Source organism: Schistocerca gregaria, chromosome 2, assembly GCF_023897955.1.
Source record: "Schistocerca gregaria isolate iqSchGreg1 chromosome 2, iqSchGreg1.2, whole genome shotgun sequence".
Taxonomy (NCBI): Eukaryota; Metazoa; Arthropoda; class Insecta; order Orthoptera; family Acrididae; genus Schistocerca; species Schistocerca gregaria.
In genome coordinates, this window is record NC_064921.1 from 630,735,886 (window position 1) to 630,756,790 (window position 20,905).

Consider the following 20,905-nt stretch of genomic DNA (forward strand, 5'->3'; position numbering starts at 1 on the left):
TTTCTTCCCATGAACTCTGTGTATTTTCTTGGTACCATATTCATAAGCTCTAGCTATTGCACTAGATCAGCAACTGTTGACGTGCTTGAAACAGCTTTAGCAACATTGGCAATTTGTTTCTAAGGGCGATAATGAAGGTAGACACAATGCTACCAAACTTACTGATACCACAGACAGACAGCGCAACGAGGAGCTAAATCCGGTAAACGGACTAATTCATTTATTTACTCGACAACGTTTGTTGCTGTTTTTTGTATTGCTATTGTCTCAGATTTGTCAGGCTATGGTGACAGAGCAGGACTAGTAGGGAGTAGACCGGTCGCCTGGTGCAAGTCTTTTGAGTTGACGCCATTTCAGCGACTTGCACGTCGACAGGGATGATGATAAGGAGGAGGAAAACACAACACCCAGTCCCTGAGCGGATAAAATCTCCGACCCAGCCGGGAATCGAACTTGGGCCCCTTTGCACGGCTTTCCGTCGAGCTGACCAGTGGTTATAGTGCCCAAAGAAAATAACAAACAACATTAGTACATTTCAGAGCTTGCAGGAAGGAGCTCTTTGCTCTGATATTTATGATGCGAATTGAGATTATTGGGCCTGATCCCTATAAGAGCCTGCAGCTGCTGCAGCAAGATGATGAAGCCCCCCAAAAGAACAGTTGTTTCATCGTAGGAAAGATTACATCGAGGCTCATTGGAACGAATAAAGAGAAATCAATCCGGCGTTTTCCATGCAGAATATGGGTGACGCCGTTCAAGGGATTTCATATGGACTGATATTCAAGGCGTTGCGGCTACGAACGCGAAGTAAATAAATAGTGTAGGTTGTCGATACTCACTTTCCGCCATCATTAGTTACCATCGAAAGTTGATGAATTAAGGTAGAACTAGAATTGCATGTCTCATTCCGAATTTTAGATTATGAAAAATAGACCCATTTTCTAAAGCAGATAAGGCAGCAACATAATTTTCATCTCTTATCAGACTATAGTACAATAATAACGAGGTTACAAGAATTTCAAAGCGCTCGCTTTGTTGCTCAACGAACATGTGATGGACCCTATTAGCATTTATACTTGTCTTATTCTCGTTTTTTATCTTAAATAAATTCGGATTATTATCGGAAATTATTTTCATTTAATTTAGCAGCTTCATTTTATTTATACGGTGGCATAATAAGATTTTTGGAATCAGTTTACATTAGTTATAAAATGACACACGTACAAAAATGGTTCAAATGGCTCTGAGCACTATGGGACTCAACATCTTAGGTCATAAGTCCCCTAGAACTTAGAACTACTTAAACCTAACTAACCTAAGGACATCACACACACCCATGCCCGAGGCAGGATTCGAACTTGCGATCGTAGTAGCCCCGCGGTTCCGGAATGCTGAGCCAGAACCGCACGGCCACCGCGGCCGGCGACACACGTACAATCTATCACCATTTGATCATAGCAGCTGACAAGATACCTAATGAAACAATTATAACGTGTCTGAAGTATCATCCATTCACAGCTCGTATGTAAGTGGCAAGGCAAAAGGCTTTCGAACATATAATGACACACTGAACAATGGCCTTTATATCACTGTACACTTGCTTAGCATCCTCTAATATCGTCACAGTTTTGTGGCAGTGCAGTACACACCGATAAGACAGTTTTACATTTTTGAAAATGTTTTACTCAATTAACGAGGATGATCGAAGTTAGCAATTTTAGCAACGTACACTTAACTTCATAGCTATGAAACAGCACTTGTAACTATGCATGTCTGTGTACTGTTATGGAAAGAAATACTCTATGAAATTTCTACGTACACAAAAGGATATAGGTTACCATTTGTATAACAGGATAGTTGCCGTCAAACTAGTTGATCTTCTTATGTAATATATTACTAAATTCTAGAAAAACACAAGTTTTCCCCTTGTTGCAAAAATTAACTCAAACAGCAACTCTTGCCTTTTGTGACCTATGATTGTGCGATTAACCCTCAATTCGTTGACGCTCAGAAATAGTGCGTCATATTGCACCACCTGTACGTTTTTGTTTCTTGCGTACCTCTTTGGGTACAATTACTATTCCAACAGCTGTACTTATTACAACACATTGATCAGAGACTCATAATCATTATGTTGAGTAGGAAGCAGCCACATCTTGTCTGCCCTAAGATTTCCTCTTGCCTTACATGAAGGGCAAAACAACTACGTATTTCCAGGAGCAGACCCCACTATGAAATGTTCTGTACCGAGCTAAGCGCTTACACTCCAAGATGTAGCACGCCACTATATTGGAGGGGGTTGCCGACTCGTTGCATGCTATACGTCCAAAGGTTTACAAACTATCTCCCTAACTGTGATTAGATTACATAATCTCTTTCATAATCACAATTTCTTTGATGTCATTACTACACATCTCTGCTGATATAAATTGTGTAGAAAAACAATAAAGAAATAACCCTACAGTAATCGTGTAGAATCGATAAATACAACAAATTGTATCAGACAAATAAAAAATTCGACAACTCAAATGTAAAGCTTTTTACATGTGTGTAACTTGGCACTTACATATCCTACAGTAGACGGCCTGTACATCAGCCTTAGCTGGACATACGACGCTGTCATCTACTTCTATGGAGTGCACGTGAGCTTCCTAATTGGGCAAAGAGAAATATAAATGATTTTGCTGGTCAGAGGTAGGAGGCTGTCTCCTCTACATGGCACTGTGACGTATGTCATCCTTGATGACAACATAATACTTGGTACGTAGGTATGTTGCAGAATAAACCGTGAAACTACGGAAGAAGTAAAAATATTCCTTACCAGTTCATGGCCTGCATGGCTGCATTTCATCTACTTGATACCCAATCACTGATATAGTATTTGCATGCCTCAGGTTGAACGGTATCTAGAAATATTCTGGATAGGCGCCCATTTGTAATTACCTCATTGATGTGTCATTAAAAACTAATTTTCATTATTTTTTATTTGGATGCCATGTCCGTCTCTCTCTCTCTCTCTCTCTCTCTCTCTCTCTCTCTCTCTCTCTCTCTCTCTCTCTCTCTCACGCACACACACTCGAGAAGGAATAGATCAAATATCATCCAGTCCAGCTTCAAAAGAGACCCAGAAATTGTCAGAACTATTCCTGTAACACGTTTCACATTGGCCTAAAATTAACGTTCCGAATTAACTGTTAGGTCTACGATTAATCTTTCGAACGTATATAGTCTTTGTGCTAGTAACCGCGTTATTATTTCTTCATGAAATACCAAGAACCTGTTTCCATATTTCAGATTTACCTGGTGCTTTGCGGAATTTTAGCAATGGTGGTAGTGGTGAACTATATTTACATTGTTCCCATCATCATCGTTGGAGCAATGTTCGTCTATATGGCGCGACTTTTCATAATTACTGGAAGAAGTGTGAAAAATCTTGAGGGCATTCGTAAGTAAATAAAACACTCGTTAAGCAATTAAGTAGACTGTTCAGGTACAGAGATGAGCTAAAATGAGTTACATATTGAGAAAAAATAACTTTTCAAATGTTTTTTTTATTCCAGTCTTTGATCACAACATAAATTCCTTTAACGATGGCCGGTTTCAGTCAGTAATCACCATCTTCAGATCTACAATATAAAAAATATATACACCTAGCGGGCAGCCTATCTTTTAATACAATACAACATTTTATACCACAATATAGTATCATACAACCTGGGATATGTACAGATAAAATAAGTAAAGCGTACCTGTTCTACACCATGTCCTAATGTGATAAGGCTGTAATGGCATCGTTAAAAAATATAAATATATTCAGCACAGCATCGTCACAAAAATCTAAAATGCAGTGTAAAATAGGCCACATCGTCCACATAGTCATTTTGCTACTGGCGTCATTGTAAAAAACCTACTGAAGTGGAGTAGCTAGCAGAAAACTGTTTGCCTACATGCTTCATAGATTGTCTTTACTGGCTGAAACCAGTCATCGTCAAAGGAATTTATATTGTGATCAAAGAATGGAAAAAAAACAATTGACAGTATTGGATCACTGTTCAAATTATAGACTATGTTGCAGCTGGTGATATAACTTTTCTCACAGACATTAAGAAAAACTATGTTAAGCTTTTCTCTAGGAACTGTGTAATCCACGGAAGCTGCATACAAAGTCTAAAGCTATTAAGGAACCCCGTACTGTGATCAATCTGAAGAATCTGGCAGATTGCCATTGCGATATTTGTTCAGCATATATATTGTGTTGTTTCAGGAAGAAGTCCCATTTATTCACATCTTTCTGACACAATCAATGGTCTGGCAACAATAAGAGCCTCAGGGACGCTGGCTCTTGTCAAGGAGGAGTTCGATCTTCACCAGGTATGCAACATCTCTTACAAGAGCAAAATTACAATTGTACAAAGTTACTACAGAGAAACATATTTCATGTGACAAAGTAATAGGAATAAGAAAAAATACATTTGTCTCAAGGTAAATAGTTTGATTAGTCTCTGTCGACACATCGACTGCTTTCGACACACACTTGTAGAAGTTTGAAAATACTTCTCTTGCATAACTTCGTTTGAAGAATCTTCCAGGGTTTGATGAGCGCATTGTTTCACACCATCACTGATGATATAAAATCAGTTTTTTCCATGTCTAATGTGTTACAGAGGACGAGTGTATTCATACTAAAGAACAACAGCATTAATTTCAGGAACTTACAATTTACTGTGCGTTGGAACGTTTGTAAACAAACCAAAACTGTTTTATCCTTCTCCTCACTCTACATTCATGCTTCGGTAACCTCGACAGTTAACTTGTGTAATAAAATGTAACACCTATAGCTGTCCTTACGACGCTATTTATTATATGGCTACCATTTTCAGTGCTTCAGTGCATCCTCTTTAAGACGTAACTGAAGCTGAGGAGGGAGGGAGGGAGGGAGGGAGGGGGGGTCAACTCCAATCGTATTCATGACTCATCAGTGTCTCGCGTCCGTCGGCCGTCGTAATTTAATATATTATTATTGTTATTATTATTTTTTGATTGTTACCGACTTACGTGGTGGGCCTTAATAAAAATTATATTTCATTTAATTTTGATATACGATTAAATGATTTCCTGAAGTTCTCCATTTTAACGATATTAATCTCAAATTATTTGTTACGTTAATGAATGATAGACTCGCTGTATCTTAAAACATGAGTGTATAAGCCGAACAATGTAATAAACTTTTCATATTAATTTCCTGGCCTAGTCAGCTTACTTTAAAGCAAAAGATCTTTAGTTATTAATTACAATTGCGGCCCACACACGCGCGAGAGTATTTTCTCTTACCTCCGTTAACCATTGTATTGTAGTCGGAGTCCTGGCTCTGGCTCTCGGCTATGGTACTGAAAATAAGAATTTTAAAGCTACGTATTTTCTGCAACGTCGGGCGACTGTGGAGAAATATTAATATTATGTTAATAGCGGGCGAGTTTTTCGCTTCCGCTAATTTTTCATAAGTTAATATCGCCACGTAATGGCGTCGCTGGCTGCATCGGCCGCTGCGATTGTTGAACTGTAAATTACTTGAATGCAGGTTAATTCAAGGAAGGCGGACATGAAATCAGGATTACCTCTTACAAATTAAAAGTGCACAATAAGATTAACTATATATATATTATAATTTGCTTAACTCATACAAATATGCTTACATTTGCCAGCACTCGCAAGATGTCCGTCTATACACAATCAAGACAAGAGAAGAAGTGAAGACGACCAAAAAATTGACAAATGAGCGTATCTTGTCACCTCTTTAGATCATTTTGTCATAAATTATTTCTTTGCAATCGAAACTTACATAGAGAAATTATTATTTTACGGCTACATGATAAAAATATATTATTCAATTTTTAATGTCTCTTCTTTATAAATACTATTTTTAAGTCTTTTCGTAATATAGCACTGGGGACGCTATAAGCAGCCAACTTCTATGATCTCTTTTTCGCACAGTACCTGTAACAATGATTTAGACGTAACATCGTTGTTACAGGTAGTCTGTAAAAAAGAGGTCATAGAAGTTGGCCACTGATGAATTGTGTATGTGGTTGGAGTTGATCCCCTCAGCATCATATAAGGCCTAAAGATGGTGCACTGAAGCACCTAAACTGGTGGACACATAATAAATACCATTGTAAGGACGACTCTAGGGTTTCCACTTTATTACATATGCGAACGGCCGAAGTCCCTCAAATATCCAATCACAAGGGTGGACATACAAAAGTTAACTTTTACTTGTGTTGTTGAAGTAGCTTCGCTCGAGAACTCACTGGCCACATCGAGACTGTTACTATTTTGCCACAGGTTGTTGTGTTCACCTTCTTGAGGCAAGTCATTCGGCTTTACTTCCAAAGAGACCATCTGCCGCATTACAGCAAATAATACAATCGTCACACATGAGCTGGGAATAAAATGCTCGGAACATAAAGTATGAGACTTATACACGACTACTACAAATCTTCACAGACCATGGAGTTAGCAAGGTACCTACGACAAAAAAGCCTAATAAATTATTCGCTAAACCAAAGATGGATGCTGTATTCCCCCCACATGAAATACACTTCACTCAGCCAATGGCCTAGTATCACGAGAGTTCCAAATTTACACAGAACTTAGCAATTTCAATGCACTAAGTATTGACAGCATCTGTAGATGTAAAACTAAACTGGTAATAACATCTTAATGTGATTGTTAGGCGCGTTAACACGGGGCTGAAGAAGGCACTGATGGCAGAGGGCATGGGTCACATTTTAATGTTGCCATTTGAGTCTATCAGTAGATCGGGTTTCACTAGGCATGGCTTGCACCGCAATAGGTTTGGGAAGGGGAGGCTGGCAAAACTTACAGGAAATATTCCTGTGGTAGTTGGTGTTAGAGCTTGCACCTATTTTAGGTTGAAGTCAGCTGATAGTTATACCTGCTTAAAGGAAGTCCCTCTAACAAAGGGCTCACCTTCAGAGGACGTCATGTTTCCAAGTAGAGAAGTAATTAGCATATTTCATCGAAATATAAGAGGTAGTAGAGATAAAATTAATGAACTGCTTATAGATGCTGACTCTGAAATTATTGGTAGATAGAAGCACCGCTTAAATAATTTGACAATTCAGAGGCTGGCTGTTTTTCAAGAAGTTCCTTGCGGGTTTGGGGAGTGGCCATGTACATGAAAAACAGTATTCCATTTGTGTTCATAGACGTATCACGGGACTGCACTGAACAGATATTTGAATGTTGTGCAGGAGCAGTTGAATTGAATGAAACTAAACTTCTAATTTTTGTTGTTTATGGGTCCCCTAACTCTGACTTCAAAGCATTTCTGCTCAAGCTAGAGAGGGTTGTTGATCGACTTTATGGGAAGTACCAGAACTTACTTATATGTGGTGACTTCAATATAAATTTTGTTTATAATGGTGCATGAAGAAGGACGTTGGTAGGTCTCATAAATTCACATGATCTGATACAGATTATCTTTTTTCCAACTACGGCTCAGGGGAACAGTAGCACAGTCATAGACAATATTTTTTCATTCTTCATTATTAGATGGGCATTCTGTTAGTAAAACGGTGAATGGCATTCCAGACCATAATGCACAAATTTTAACACTAAAACGCTTCTGTACTCAAACTAATGTCACATATGTAGGAAAGTTAATCCAACAGCAATAGTTTTTTAAACCTCGTCAAGAAAGAAGAGTGGCAGGATGTATATAGTGCCGATAACATAGATGATAAATATAATGGTTTCCTTAACACATTTGTGGTGCTCTTTGAGAACTGCTTTCCATTAGAACGTTATAAACGGGGTATTAGCAGTAAAAGGCAGCCCAGGTGGCTGACTAGTTGGATAAGGATATCATGTAGAACAAAGAAGGAATTATATAAAAATTTTACAAGCAGTCATACTCAAGCTGCAGTAGCTCATTATAAACAATACTGTAAGGTGCTTAAAATGTTATTAGGAAGGCAAATAGTAAGTGGTACGCAAACAGAATAGCTAATTCACACGATAAAATTAAAACCATATGGTCAGTTGTGAAGAAAGTGTCTAGTCAGCATCACATGCTCAACGATATAAAGTTAGTTCATAGTAAAAATATTTCTGAATCATATAATTCTCTTGGAAAATAACTTTCGAGATTGATGTCTGAAATACTCCTCTATGATACTGACAAGGGGAAGACTGAGTCAATAAATATATCATTGAAGACTAAGAACTCTTGTGGATATCATGGAGCAGAATGTTGGAGTACTGTGCTGCACATGTTAGTCCTGTACTTAGCCATATTTGTAATTTTTCCTTTAAGAATAGTCATTTTCCTGAATGGTTAAAATACTCAGTAGTAAAGCCGCTTGATGAAAAGGGAGACAGGGGTAATGTAGAGAATTTTAGACATATTTCTATGCCATCAGTGTTTGCTAAAATTATTGAAAAGACTGTACAGATAAGGATAATTGATCATTTTATATCACACGATTTGCTATCAAATGTACAGTTAGTCTTCAGAAGCCGTTTAACAACTGAAAATGCTATGTTCTCTTTTCTCTGTGAGTTGCTGGATGAGTTAAACAAAAGGTTTCGGAAGCTAGGCATATTTTTTGAATTAACTAAGGCGTTTGATTGTATTGATTATAAAAAATTGCTCCAGACGTTGGACCATAACGATATATGGGTAGTAGCTCACAATTGATTCACTTCTTACTTTGGCAACAGACAGCAAAAGGTCATTATTTACTGTGTTGAGAATGGCTGTGATGTGGGATATGAGTGGGGTAGGGTCAAGTGGGGGTGTCCCAGGGATCAGTGTTGGGGCCACTCCAGTTCCTTATTTCTATAAAGGATATGGCCTCTTGTATTATGGGTAACTGTAAAATATTTCTGTTTGCTGATGACACTAGTTTGGTAGTAAAGGATGTTATGTGCAACATTGTCTCAGTTCAAATAGTGCAGCTCATGACATAAGTTCCTGGTTTGTAGAAAATAAACAAATGCTAAATCACAGTAAGACACAGTTTTTATAGTTTATAACACACAATTCAACAAAACATGACGTTTTAATTTCACAGAATGCACATATGATTAATGAAACTCGACAGTTCAAATTTCTAGGTGTTCAGACAAATAGTAAACTGTCGTGGAAAGTCCATGTTCAGTATCTTGTTCAAAGACTTAATGCTGCCATTTTGACTATTCGAAAGGCATCTGAAGTGAGTGATCGTTCGACACGAAAATTAGTCTACTTTGTTTATTTTCATTCGATTATGTCGTAAGTATTATATTTTGGGGTAACTGTTCCCATTCTAATTTTTGGCCCAGAAACGGGCGGCTCGAGCAGTAAGTGGTGTAAATTCACGTACTTCTTGTCGACCCCTGTTCAAGAGTCTAGATATTAGGACATTGCCCCTCAATATATCTACATCTATATCTACATTTGTACTCCGCAAACCACCCAACGGTGTGTGGCGGAGGGCACTTTCCGTGCCACTGTCATTACCTCCCTTTTCTGTTCCAGTCGCGTATGGTTCGCGGGAAGAACGACTGTCTGAAAGCCCGCGTGCGCGCTCGAATCTATCTAATTTTTCATGCGTGAACTCCTCGGGAGGTATAAGTAGGGGGAGGCAATATATTCGATACCTCATCCAGAAACGCACCCTCTCGAAACCTGGACAGCAAGCTACACCGCGATGCAGAGCGCCTCTCTTGCAGAGTCTGCCACTTGAGTTTGCTAAACATCTCTGTAACGCTATCACGGTAACCAAATAACCGTGTGACGAAACGCGCCGCTCTTCTTTGGATCTTCTCTATCTCCTCCGTCAACCCGATCTGGTACGAATCCCACACTGATGAGCAATACTCAAGTATAGTTCGAACGAGTGTTTTGTAAGCCACCTCCTTTATTGATGGACTACATTTTCTAAGGACTCTCCCAATGAATCTCAACCTGGTACCCGCCTTACCAACAATTAATTTTATATGATCATTCCACTTCAAATCATTCCGCACACATACTCCCAGATATTTTACAGAAGTAACAGCTACCAGTGTTTGTTCCGCTATCATATAATCATACAATAAAGGATCTTTCTTTCTATGTATTCGCAATACATTACATTTATCTATGTTAAGGGTCAGTTGCCACTCCCTGCACCAAGTGCCTATCCGCTGCAGATCTTCCTGCATTTCGCTACAATTTTCTATTGCTGCAACTTCTCTCTATACTACAGCATCATCCGCGAAAAGCCGCATGGAACTTCCGACACTATCTACTAGATCATTTATAAATATTGTGAAAAGCAATGGTCCCATAACACTCCCCTGTAGCACGCCAGAAGTTACTTTAACGTCTGTAGACGTCTCTCCATTGATAACAACATGCTGTGTTCTGTTTGCTAAAAACTCTTGAATCCAGCCACACAGCTGGTCTGATATTCCGTGGGCTCTTACTTTGTTTATCAGGCGACAGTGCAGAACTGTATCGAACGCCTTCCGGAAGTCAAGGAAAATAGCATATACCTGGGAGCCTGCATCTAATATTTTCTGGGTCTCATGAACAAATAAAGCGAGTTGGGTCTCACACGATCGCTATTTCCGGAATCCATGTTGATTCCTACAGAGTAGATTCTGGGTTTCCAAAAACGACATGATACTCGAGCAAAAAACATGTTCTAAAATTCTACAACAGATCGACGTCAGAGATATAGGTCTATAGTTTTGCGCATCTGCTCGACGACCGCTCTTGAATACTGGGACTACCTGTGCTCTTTTCAAATCATTTGGAACCTTCCGTTCCTCTAGAGACTTGCGGTACACGGCTGTTAGAAGGGGGCCAAGTTCTTTCGTGTACTCTGTGTAGAATCGAATTGGTATCCCGTCAGGTCCTCTGTTGAGTGATTCCAGTTGCTTTTCTATTCCTTGGACACTTATTTCGATGTCAGCCATTTTTAGGTTTGTGCGAGGATTTAGAGAAGGAACTGCAGTGCTGTCTTCCTCTGTGAAACAGTTTTGGAAAATAGTATTTCAGCTTTATGCGTGTCATCCTCTGTTTCCATGCAGTCATCTTCCCGGAGTATCTGGATATGCTGTTTCGAGCCACTTACTGATTTAACGTAAGAGCAGAACTTCCTAGGTTTTTCTGTCAAGTCGGTACATAGAATTTTACTTTCGAATTCACTGAACGCTTCACGCGTAGCCCTCCTTACGCTAACTTTGACATCGTTTAGCTTCTGTTTGTCTAAGAGGTTTTGGCTGCGTTTAAACTTGGAGTGAAGCTCTCTTTGCTTTCGCAATAGTTTCCTAACTTTGTTGTTGAACCACGGTGGGTTTTTCCCGTCCCTCACAGTTTTACTCGGTACGTACCTGCCTAAAACGCATTTTACAATTGCCTTGAACTTTTTCCATAAACACTCAACATTGTCAGTGTCGGAACAGAAATTTTCGTTTTCATCTGTTAGGTAGTCTGAAATCTGCCTTCTATTACTCTTGCTAAATAGATAAACCTTCCTCCCTTTTTTTATATTCCTATTAACTTCCATATCCAGGGATGCTGCAACGGCCTTATGATCACTGATTTCCTGTTCTGCATTTACATAGTCGAAACGTTCGGATCTGTTTGTTATCAGTAGGTCCAAGATGTTATCTCCACGAGTCGGTTTAATTGCTCGAGGTGATTTTCGGATAGTACACTCAGTATTATATCACTCGATGCTCTGTCCCTACTACCCGTCCTATCTGTCTATATCTGTTAAATTGAAATCTCCATCTATGCTTGTAATATGCTGAGGAAGATTATGTGAAATGTATTCCAAATTTTCTCTCAATTGTTCTGCCACTAATGCTGCTGAGTCGGGATGTCGGTAAAAGGAGTCAATTATTAACCTATCTCGGTTGTTGAGTGTAACCTCCACCCATAATATTTCACAGGTACTATTCACTTCCATTTCACTACAGGATAAACTACTACTAACAGCGACAAACACGCCACCACCGTTTGCGTGCAATCTATCCTTTCTAAACACCGTCTGTGCCTTTGTAAAAAGTTCGGCAGAATTTCTCTCTGGCTTCAGCCAGCTTTCTGTACCTGTAACGATTTCAGCTTCGGTGCTTTCTATCAGCGCTTGAAGTTCCGGTACTTTACCAATGCAGCTTCGACAGCTTAAAATTACAATAGCGATTGCTGCTTGGTCTCCGCATGTCCTGACTTTGCCCCGCACCCTTTGAGGCTGTTGCTCTTTCTGTACTTGCCCGAGGCCATCTAAACTAAAAAACCTCCCAGTCCACGCCACACAACCCCTGCTACCCGTGTAGCGGCTTGCTGCGTGTAGTTCTTGCCGTCATTTCTTGTTAACAGTATTAGCTTATTCCCAATACTCGGCAGAAATCAAACGTGCATTTGGATCGGATTTCCTCAACTCTTGTGCGGAAAGGTGTGCAGCATACTGCTGCATCCATTTTCAATAACCTACCACTAGAATTAAAAAAAATGTAATCCTCGCGCTTTCAAATCGAAACTGAATAGTTTCCTCATGAGTCACTCCTATTCTGTCGAGGAGTTCCTTGAAAAATCAAGCTGATTCTTGTTGTACTGTTGATAGCGTTTACTTAAACCTATGGCTTGACTTTTTTCGGGTTCATAAACATTTTTATCTGTTATTATTTTTAGGTTATGTACTGACGCGATCTATGACCGTGGAGATTTGCTTCTCAATTTGGTCCTACGGAACTTGACGTGTAAATAAATAAAATGAATAAATTTGTTTTTCAGTTTCGGTTATGACCTTCTCCATTACATATCAGGTGGTTATAATTAAAGTGACAGTGTTCCAAGTGCTACAGTGTGAGCTGTAGAGATCATAGGAAACTTAAACACCAAAAGTATGTTCATTTATCCGTGCATGCTGAAAATATAGTAGTTCCACTTAGTGCCACCAACTGAAAGTATTGATTTATAAGTAGGCCGAATGCGGTGTGGAGGCAGAAAAATGGAAGGAGCGATCAAATACATGATAACGATGGTTCTGGCTCATTTGTTAGGTATGATCACCGGTTATAATGTGCACTGAATATAGTCTCCCGACTCACCAATATGCTGTATTTTCAACACGCCATGGTTGACTGTTGCTGGTAGCATATCCGGTGTAATCAAAGCGATATGTCGTAATATGCTATCCTTCAGGTCCATAAGAGTCTGAATACATCCCTGATAGACGCAGCCTTTTAGATAGCCCCACAACCAGAAGTCACAGGGCTTTAGATCGGGGGACTTGGAAGGTTGCACGCCTTGAAATTGCCTAGAGAGGATGCAGCCGTTGCCGAAGGTTTCTCGAAGCAAATCTTTCACCCAGTGAGTGACATTTGGTGTCGCCACATCCTGTGTAAAAAAACGAGTGGCGTGGACGAAGCTGCATTCTGCACAAGGAGGTCCTTATTGGCATGTAGATGTCACTGTACACCTAACAGTATCACCTAGAAGAAAAAACGGACCTAGAATGAAGGCGCTTGTTAAATTACAACATATAATAAAATAAGATGAGTGCAGTAGATGATCCTGACGACATAGCCACATGTCATCCAACCCCGAACGTGCACAAAAAAAAGAAAGAAATCCGAAGGGAAAAATCACGGCGTTGTAGTCTATCTTGTGGCCTCATTTGGTGCACATTCTGTATCTTCTGGGGATACCAGTGAAAATTTGGCCGCAAATCTTTTGAACTGCTGACCAGGGAAAAGGGAAAGACAGGTTCGGTGTCAGAGCTTCGACTGCTTGCTGCCCCATGTTTTCACCTGGTGGCAAAAATGGAACTTTTTTTCAGCTTTCTGCGGGAGTGTGCTGATTAATAATATACGTAGGATTTTTCAGCTAACTTCGATATACGTTATATAGCGTGCATCAGTTTAATTATAACCACACGTGGTACTTGTTAACAGTTAAGAAAAAAACATTTAATTTATTTTGTATCACATTTTTTGTTAAATTGTTTGATGAGCACTCATAATTTCCTAGTCTAGTTATCCCAGAATTTTGCTACTGTTTGCTATATTATTTATAGAACAGAGAATTTTTTTTAATAATATATTTTTATTTCCTTTGAATAACATGCTTGGATCTGAGTCCTGCAAGAGCACTTCTGGTGACTGGTCGCCTATTGATATTTTATTAATCTCGTAACAAACGACATCGGTATTCAGGAAGACATTCAAAGTATTCGTTAAATTCTTTCATTGCAACAGCTTCGAGAAAACACAAAAGATTTTGAGTTTATGTTACTGCAAGTAGTTCGTTGCAGCTTGATGTTAGGTGTCGTTGTTTATTTATTCTGAGCGCTTCTCAGATGACCTCACGACACTGAAAGGGGGAGTGTCTACTCATCATTACCGATGTTGTCTACGTTTATGATATGTACACTGTTTGACCAGGAAGGAAAGTGACAGAGGTGGGAACTGAAGCTAACCGTTTAGAAAAGAAATTACATTTTTGCCGCGGGTCGGGCGAGGCATGAGTCATCTACGTCAGCGTTGTTCGCAGATAGCACTTAGGCTAGAGGAATGAGTACAGACCTGTAAGCGGAGGTTCGTAGGCTCGAGTCCCCAAGCGGAAACATCTTTTTTTAATTTTCATTTTTTACGCTACTCACATACAAAAAACTGAAATAGTTCTCAATATAGTGTATTTATTAATATTTGTGAAAAAGGTATGAAAACGAAAGCTTCAAAACCGCTCTTACGTAATAGAGAGAGAAAAAGAAATCGAATCTCGAGAAGACAGCATCAAAATACAGCCCATTGCACACCACCAGTTATCCTTGCCAATATATGGTGAAATGATGCGTTGCGCTTGGTTTACTGCTACACTGTTCGATAAGAACGAACCTGTTATGACTTATATTCATAAAAGGTCGTTTTTCTATAGAAAATTTAAAACAAGCATGTAACTGTAAAAATGCAGCGGCTGTAGCATGTGCAAGATGCTGGAAAATTTACTGCTCACCTTTTTTTTGCAATGATTATCACCTCATCAAATGCAGATCATCAACTGCAAAATAATGTAAGTACAGCAGAGTGTCGATCATCAGAACGTTGGTCAACCGAAGGACCGCCTAACCGAACCAGTGTTGCCAACTCTCCAAAACGAAAGAAGCTAAAAGCCTCTATAAACAGAATACAGACAACAGCTAAAATAAAGTAAGGTGCATTACGTGCAGTTTTATTTTTTCAATAATTGTACTGTGACATAGGCTAGTATGAATTTATATTTACTTTCTTAATTTGGATTCCGCTGAACATTTCAGCAATACAGACAATTGACCTTCAATGTATATCATTACTTGAATTACATTTTCTCTATAATATGGAAACAATAGCCATGCACTCTAAAAGGTTCAAAACGGATGATATGCATCATTATGCATGTGAATTTAACATTAAGTTGTACCAATGAAACCTATATTTAGTAGTGTTTCTTCCAAATCGTCTCTGAATTGTAATGAGGTTGATACCTTAGTAAAATACTACAAGGATTAGACGTTCTCGGTTCCTTTTGCTCAGTTCAGTGCGCCAAGATTATTTATTTACTGGAATTGTAAAGGGTGCAATTTCTAATCCATCATGCACTCAGCTGTTTATACTTCGTTGTTAGGTTGTTCTTGTGTAATACAGCTTTAGTTTGCTTTGTTGCGCTTTTTCATGCAATCTAATAACAAATTTTCATGTGATGTTTTGAACTCTTAGTTCAAAGTAAATAACTTTCCTTTAATCAACAGTTTTTATTGCTAAATTGATAGACGAGAGTATACAGTTAAATTATCCAAATAAAGCGGTTTTCCGAACGCACATGTCCGCAATTAGTTAGGATAAGTGTTGCTCTACTGTAATTTTATATATGACGTTTTCGCATACGCCTTACAATCCCTTCCTGGAAATTCATTTTCAACCTCAAATTTTCTTTTGTCTTCCCTTTTTATGTCTTTTACAAAAATGTTAATAAATACAAGATATTAAACATTACCTCTGGTTTACTTGTAGTGTAAGTAAGTGGGTAAAAATTGAAAATAAAAAATGTTCCTCACAGGGACTCCATTCCACGCTTGTCGGATTACAGCTCCGTACTCCGACCGCTACGCGTAAATTACACTTCCATAGCTGGCTCATGTCTCGCCCGCTCGCCAAAGGTGCTGTTTCTTCTAAGCGCTGGGTCATCTGGAGTTCCCACATTAAACACTTTCATTTCAGGTCAAGCCCTGCATATACGATTTATCTGGACGAAATCGGTGGTAACAAGTAGGCGGTATCTTTTTGTGAATGGACACCGTTTTAATCTTTGCCGACAGGAAACTTTGCATGTGCCTCCCAGAATCGAGCCGGAACCTCGTCGCTAATCTGTTTGTTCACTAAACACCATTTTCTATGATATTTTCATGAAACTCTAATCTTTTATTTCCGTAATTATCAACTAAACATTTTAGCTGTTATACAGCGAAATTTTAATTTATGAATTTAGCAAGGGTAAAATATAGGGAGTGAAAGATTATTTACAAGATGTACAAAAACCAGATCGCTGTTATGCGAGTCGAAGAACATAAAAGGGAAGCAGTGGCTAAAAACGGACTGAGACAGAGTTGTAGGCTATCCCTCATGACCGAGCGAGGTGGCGCAGTGGTTAGCACACTGGACTCGCATTCGGGAGGACGACGGTTCAATCCCGTCTCCGGCCATCGTGATTTAGGTTTTCCGCGATTTCCCTAAATCGCTTCAGGCAAAGGCCGGGATGGTTCCTTTGAAAGGGCACGGCCGATTTCCTTCCTCATCCTTCCCTCACTCGAGCTTGCGCTCCGTCTCTAATGATCTCGTTGTCGACGTGACGTTAAACACCAAGATCCTCCTCCTCCTATCCCTCACGCTGTGCAGTGTGTACATTGAACAAGCAAGGGAATTAATTTAGGAAATGAGACACCAAAAGCAGTAGATGGGTTTCGTTAGCTGGGCAGTGAAATAATAATCGAAGTACAGAGGATATAAAAGAGTCCCCCCCCCGCGTCTACCCGCGCGGTCTAATGCGCTGCTGAAGGTGGAAGGCAGGGCATGCCGGTCGCCGGCACGAGTCCGCCCCGCGGGTTAAGGGTTAGAGTCGAGGTTCTCTGTGCCAGACAGCCTGTGGATGTTTTTAAGGCGACGAATGCGGGCTCGTTCCCCTTATTACGCCTCAGTTACACTGTGTCGGCGACTGCTGCGCAAACACAGTCCACGTACGCGTACACCATAATTAATCTCTACCACGAAAACATTTGCGGCTACACCCGTCTGGTATGACACGTTCCCGGGGGGAAAGGGGGGGGGGGCGGTCCACTGGGGGCCGAACCGCACAATAACATAAGCCTGGGAGCGGTGTGGGATGGCAGTGGGGTGGGTGGACTGATGTAGCCTGTTGCTGAGTTGTGAACCACTGAGGGCTACGGCGGAACGAAGCCTCTCCGTCGTTCCTAGGTCCCCGGTTCAATATTCAATACAGACAGGATATAAAATGTTGAAGAACAACGGAAAGGAAAATGTTTCTGAAGAGGAGACATTTGTTAACTTAGTAGACATTCGCATACATCAACAAATTGTCAGTTTAGTACTGGAGGGAAGTGTGGAGGGGAGTAAAAATAGCAGAAGGGGATCAACAAAGGAGTCAGGAAGCAGGTTTAAATGTATTTGGGTTGAAGCAGTTATCCAGAGACGGAGAGGCTTGCGTAGGATAAAGTAACTTGAGGAGATGCATCAAATTAGTCCTCAGTCTGAAGAGCAAACCAACAATCACCATGGAGAACGATGTAGTTCTTGAAAACAGGCTAAATCCAGATCGCTTTGGACATCGGATAAGCAGTAAAGCATAACAATAACTTAAAACGTTTTGTCATTATTAAAGACTAAATTTGCAGTTATAGTCATTGTACCGTATAAGGACTGTACTGTTCATTAATGTTGTTGACTTAATAAATATATTTGTTTCCATGCTTTTCTGACAATTAGCTACCTTGAATAAACATTACTGAAATTTTTGTTTAGAGTTTTTATCTTTTGCCCATTTTTAGGATAGGCATACATCAGCCTGGTTCCTGCACAGAGCGAACGGAGCCGCACTTGGCATATGGCTGGACTTCCTCAGCAGCGTTTTCGTCGCCGTAGTGACGTATGGTTTCTTCGCACTCTCGGCAGGTGAGATCAATGAAGCACTTCTGTGCTCTGTGAGACTCGGTTCAGTGCCTCTTGTGCACACTTGTACTGTTTATATCCTTGTTCTTAAGGGGATCGTCTTTGCTTTGGGTAACAGTCACTTGCAGAAATCCTGTGTGGAGAGGAGTCACGGTTTTACATGAGCCTTTGGTGTGTGTTACTCTGTGTCCATCAACAGACCGAACTAAACTCCTCCAAACATGGCATGAGGGGCCAACGGTATCGACCGGACGCCGTGTCATCCTCAGCCCACAGGCGTCGCTGGATGCGGATATGGAGGGGCATGTGGTCAGCACGCCGCTTTCGCGACCGTATGTCAGTTTCCGAGACCGGAGCCGCTAGTTCTCTACACAGTAGCTCCTCAGTTTGCCTCACAAAGGCCGAGTGCACCCCGCTTGCGTACAGTGCTCGGCAGACCGGATGGTCACCCATCCAAGTGCTAGCCCAGCCCGATAGCGCTTAACTTCGGCGATCTGACGGGAACCGGTGTTACCACTACGGCAAGGCCGTTGGCAGACCGAACTAAAAACGATAGATATTACCGACTATATATAACTATCCTATCACTTAGAGTCAATATACTGGTTGACAATTATTGAACTATTTGAAAAAATACGGAAATTAGTTTAAAACAATGGCACGCACGCACCTTATTCAACATACAAACGTCACTACACGTATTAGAATTTAGGTTATGACATATGCGATATGCCTGCCATCATTGGCGACGATGTGGCGCAGAAGAATAGTGATATTCCGCATGAACCTCTGAAGTGTCGGAACATGAATATGGTTGATGAACTCCTGAATGGCTGTTTTTAGCTCAGGAATGATTTTGGGGTTATTGCTGTACACCTTGTCTTTAATATAGGCCCACAAAAAGGAGTTGCATATGTTCAAATCCGGAGAATACGGTGGCCAAATGAGAACTTCTAGGTACCCCAGAGCCAGAATGCGGTTCTCGAAGTGCTCGTCCATGACATCAAACTCTCACCTGCTTCGATGAGGTCGAGCTCCATCTTGCATAAACCGCTTTTTGTCAAAATCAGGGTCACTTTGGATAATGAGCATGAAATCATCTTCCAAAACCTTCACGTACCGTTCGGTAGTCACCGTGCCATCAAGGAATATCGCACCGATTATTCTGTGACTGGACATTGCACACCACACAGTCACCTATTTAGGGTCAAGAGACTTCTCGATAGCGAAATGCGGATTCTCAGTGCCCCCAACACGTCAATTTTGCTTATTGGCGAACCCATCTAAATGGAAGTGGGCTTATTCGCTAAACCAAACCATGTATACAAGTACTAATTCCCACTATGCCCCACAGCTAGCCGTGACGTTCGAAGAAAGCGCTTTCTCAACACTCTTGTGTACGGTACGTGCATCCACCTGTGCATTAGAGGTGAAACTAGTCCCGTATTCTAGGCACAGTTCAGTACAACGGGACATTGCGGCCTGTGTCACTGTTCAATAAGTCAGTATGTCTGGAAGGGTGTTTTGATGCTTAGCCCGCGTGCGCGGTATCACTTTTCGACGAGTCGTCGTAACGGGTATTCGCCCGCCGCGCTGTAGCAAAATACTGAAGGTCTCCTCCGCCATGTCTCCCATGGTCTCGACGATCTGACGACCTTGATAGATTATAGCTCGAAGGTACGCCGAGTAGACTGAAACGGAAGCGTTCGCTGCCATTTTAGAGGCGAATGGGAGGGCTGTGTCGTCCTATGAAGTACTCAACTTTCTCCAGACAATCAGTTTGACCTCTAAGTGTCCGCTACCACTAACAACAAAACACTCACAGCATCGTGGTGGACTAGGAAACTCCTGCAGTTGAGCCTAGATCAGGGGACGAAATCGTGAGACTTCCCATGATTGTGTTCCAAAATATCCATCCCTTCCAAAGACTGCACTCCTTCCAACAAATTTTCCTTACAGCCCGATTTGTATTCCCAAGCCACTTACTCCCAATAGCAAGTGCACTTCCTATTCACCTGTCTTGACCTCCTCTTTTAAACCCTCTCCGCTACTCACCTGCATAGCCGCACTCCCTGTTCTTTCGCCATGATGTGACTTCAACACAGCATCTGGCACCGGAAAATCAGCTTCCTTCCAACTAATAATCCCATATTAATACATGCCTTGCCCCAACACATTCCATCTGGAGCTCTCTGTATCTCCTCCACCATACAGATAATCTAGAGGTCGCGATTCAATTGGCCACCACAACAACATCACTGTTCGCCACAACCCTGACACAATACTTGCACTGAACACCTTACCTTTTGCTTCATAACCTTAACCATTACCTGTGCCATCATCTTCATACAACCTAATCGCATCATCCCCTATGACCTCCTCGCTCACACCGATTGCATATTTTCCACCTATGTTAGAGCCAGTGATCTTAATATCCCCAGCAGATCCCCTGCAGAACTCCAGCAGTGGCACACGTTTACACATTTCCTTGAAAGTAACATTGTCCTCATTCTACAGCATACCCACCCTGAAAGTAGCACCACTCCAGATGTCGACTTAGCGTCTCCCAGTCTCCTTGGACACCTCACAGTAGAAGCCCTTGTTCCAGCTGGAAGTGACTTACGTGTTCTTCATGGCATATTACCTCATTCCAAAGCACCTCGTCCCAATCTCCACCACAAACTGG

General features: G+C 40.8%; 1 protein-coding gene and 1 pseudogene across 1 annotated transcript in view; one reads left to right on the top strand and one right to left on the bottom strand.

The window, feature by feature from the left end:
- LOC126335904 (ATP-binding cassette sub-family C member 4-like) overlaps positions 1–20,905 on the top strand; it is a 227,009-nt gene that overhangs the window by 160,975 nt on the left and 45,129 nt on the right. Inside the window, exons 17-19 of the mRNA XM_049999377.1 lie at positions 3,295–3,445; positions 4,265–4,371; positions 18,099–18,222. Of these exons, the coding sequence (XP_049855334.1) occupies positions 3,295–3,445; positions 4,265–4,371; positions 18,099–18,222 (382 nt within the window). The remainder of the gene's footprint in view (positions 1–3,294; positions 3,446–4,264; positions 4,372–18,098; positions 18,223–20,905) is intronic.
- LOC126337368 (5S ribosomal RNA) lies at positions 18,637–18,754 on the bottom strand (annotated as a pseudogene).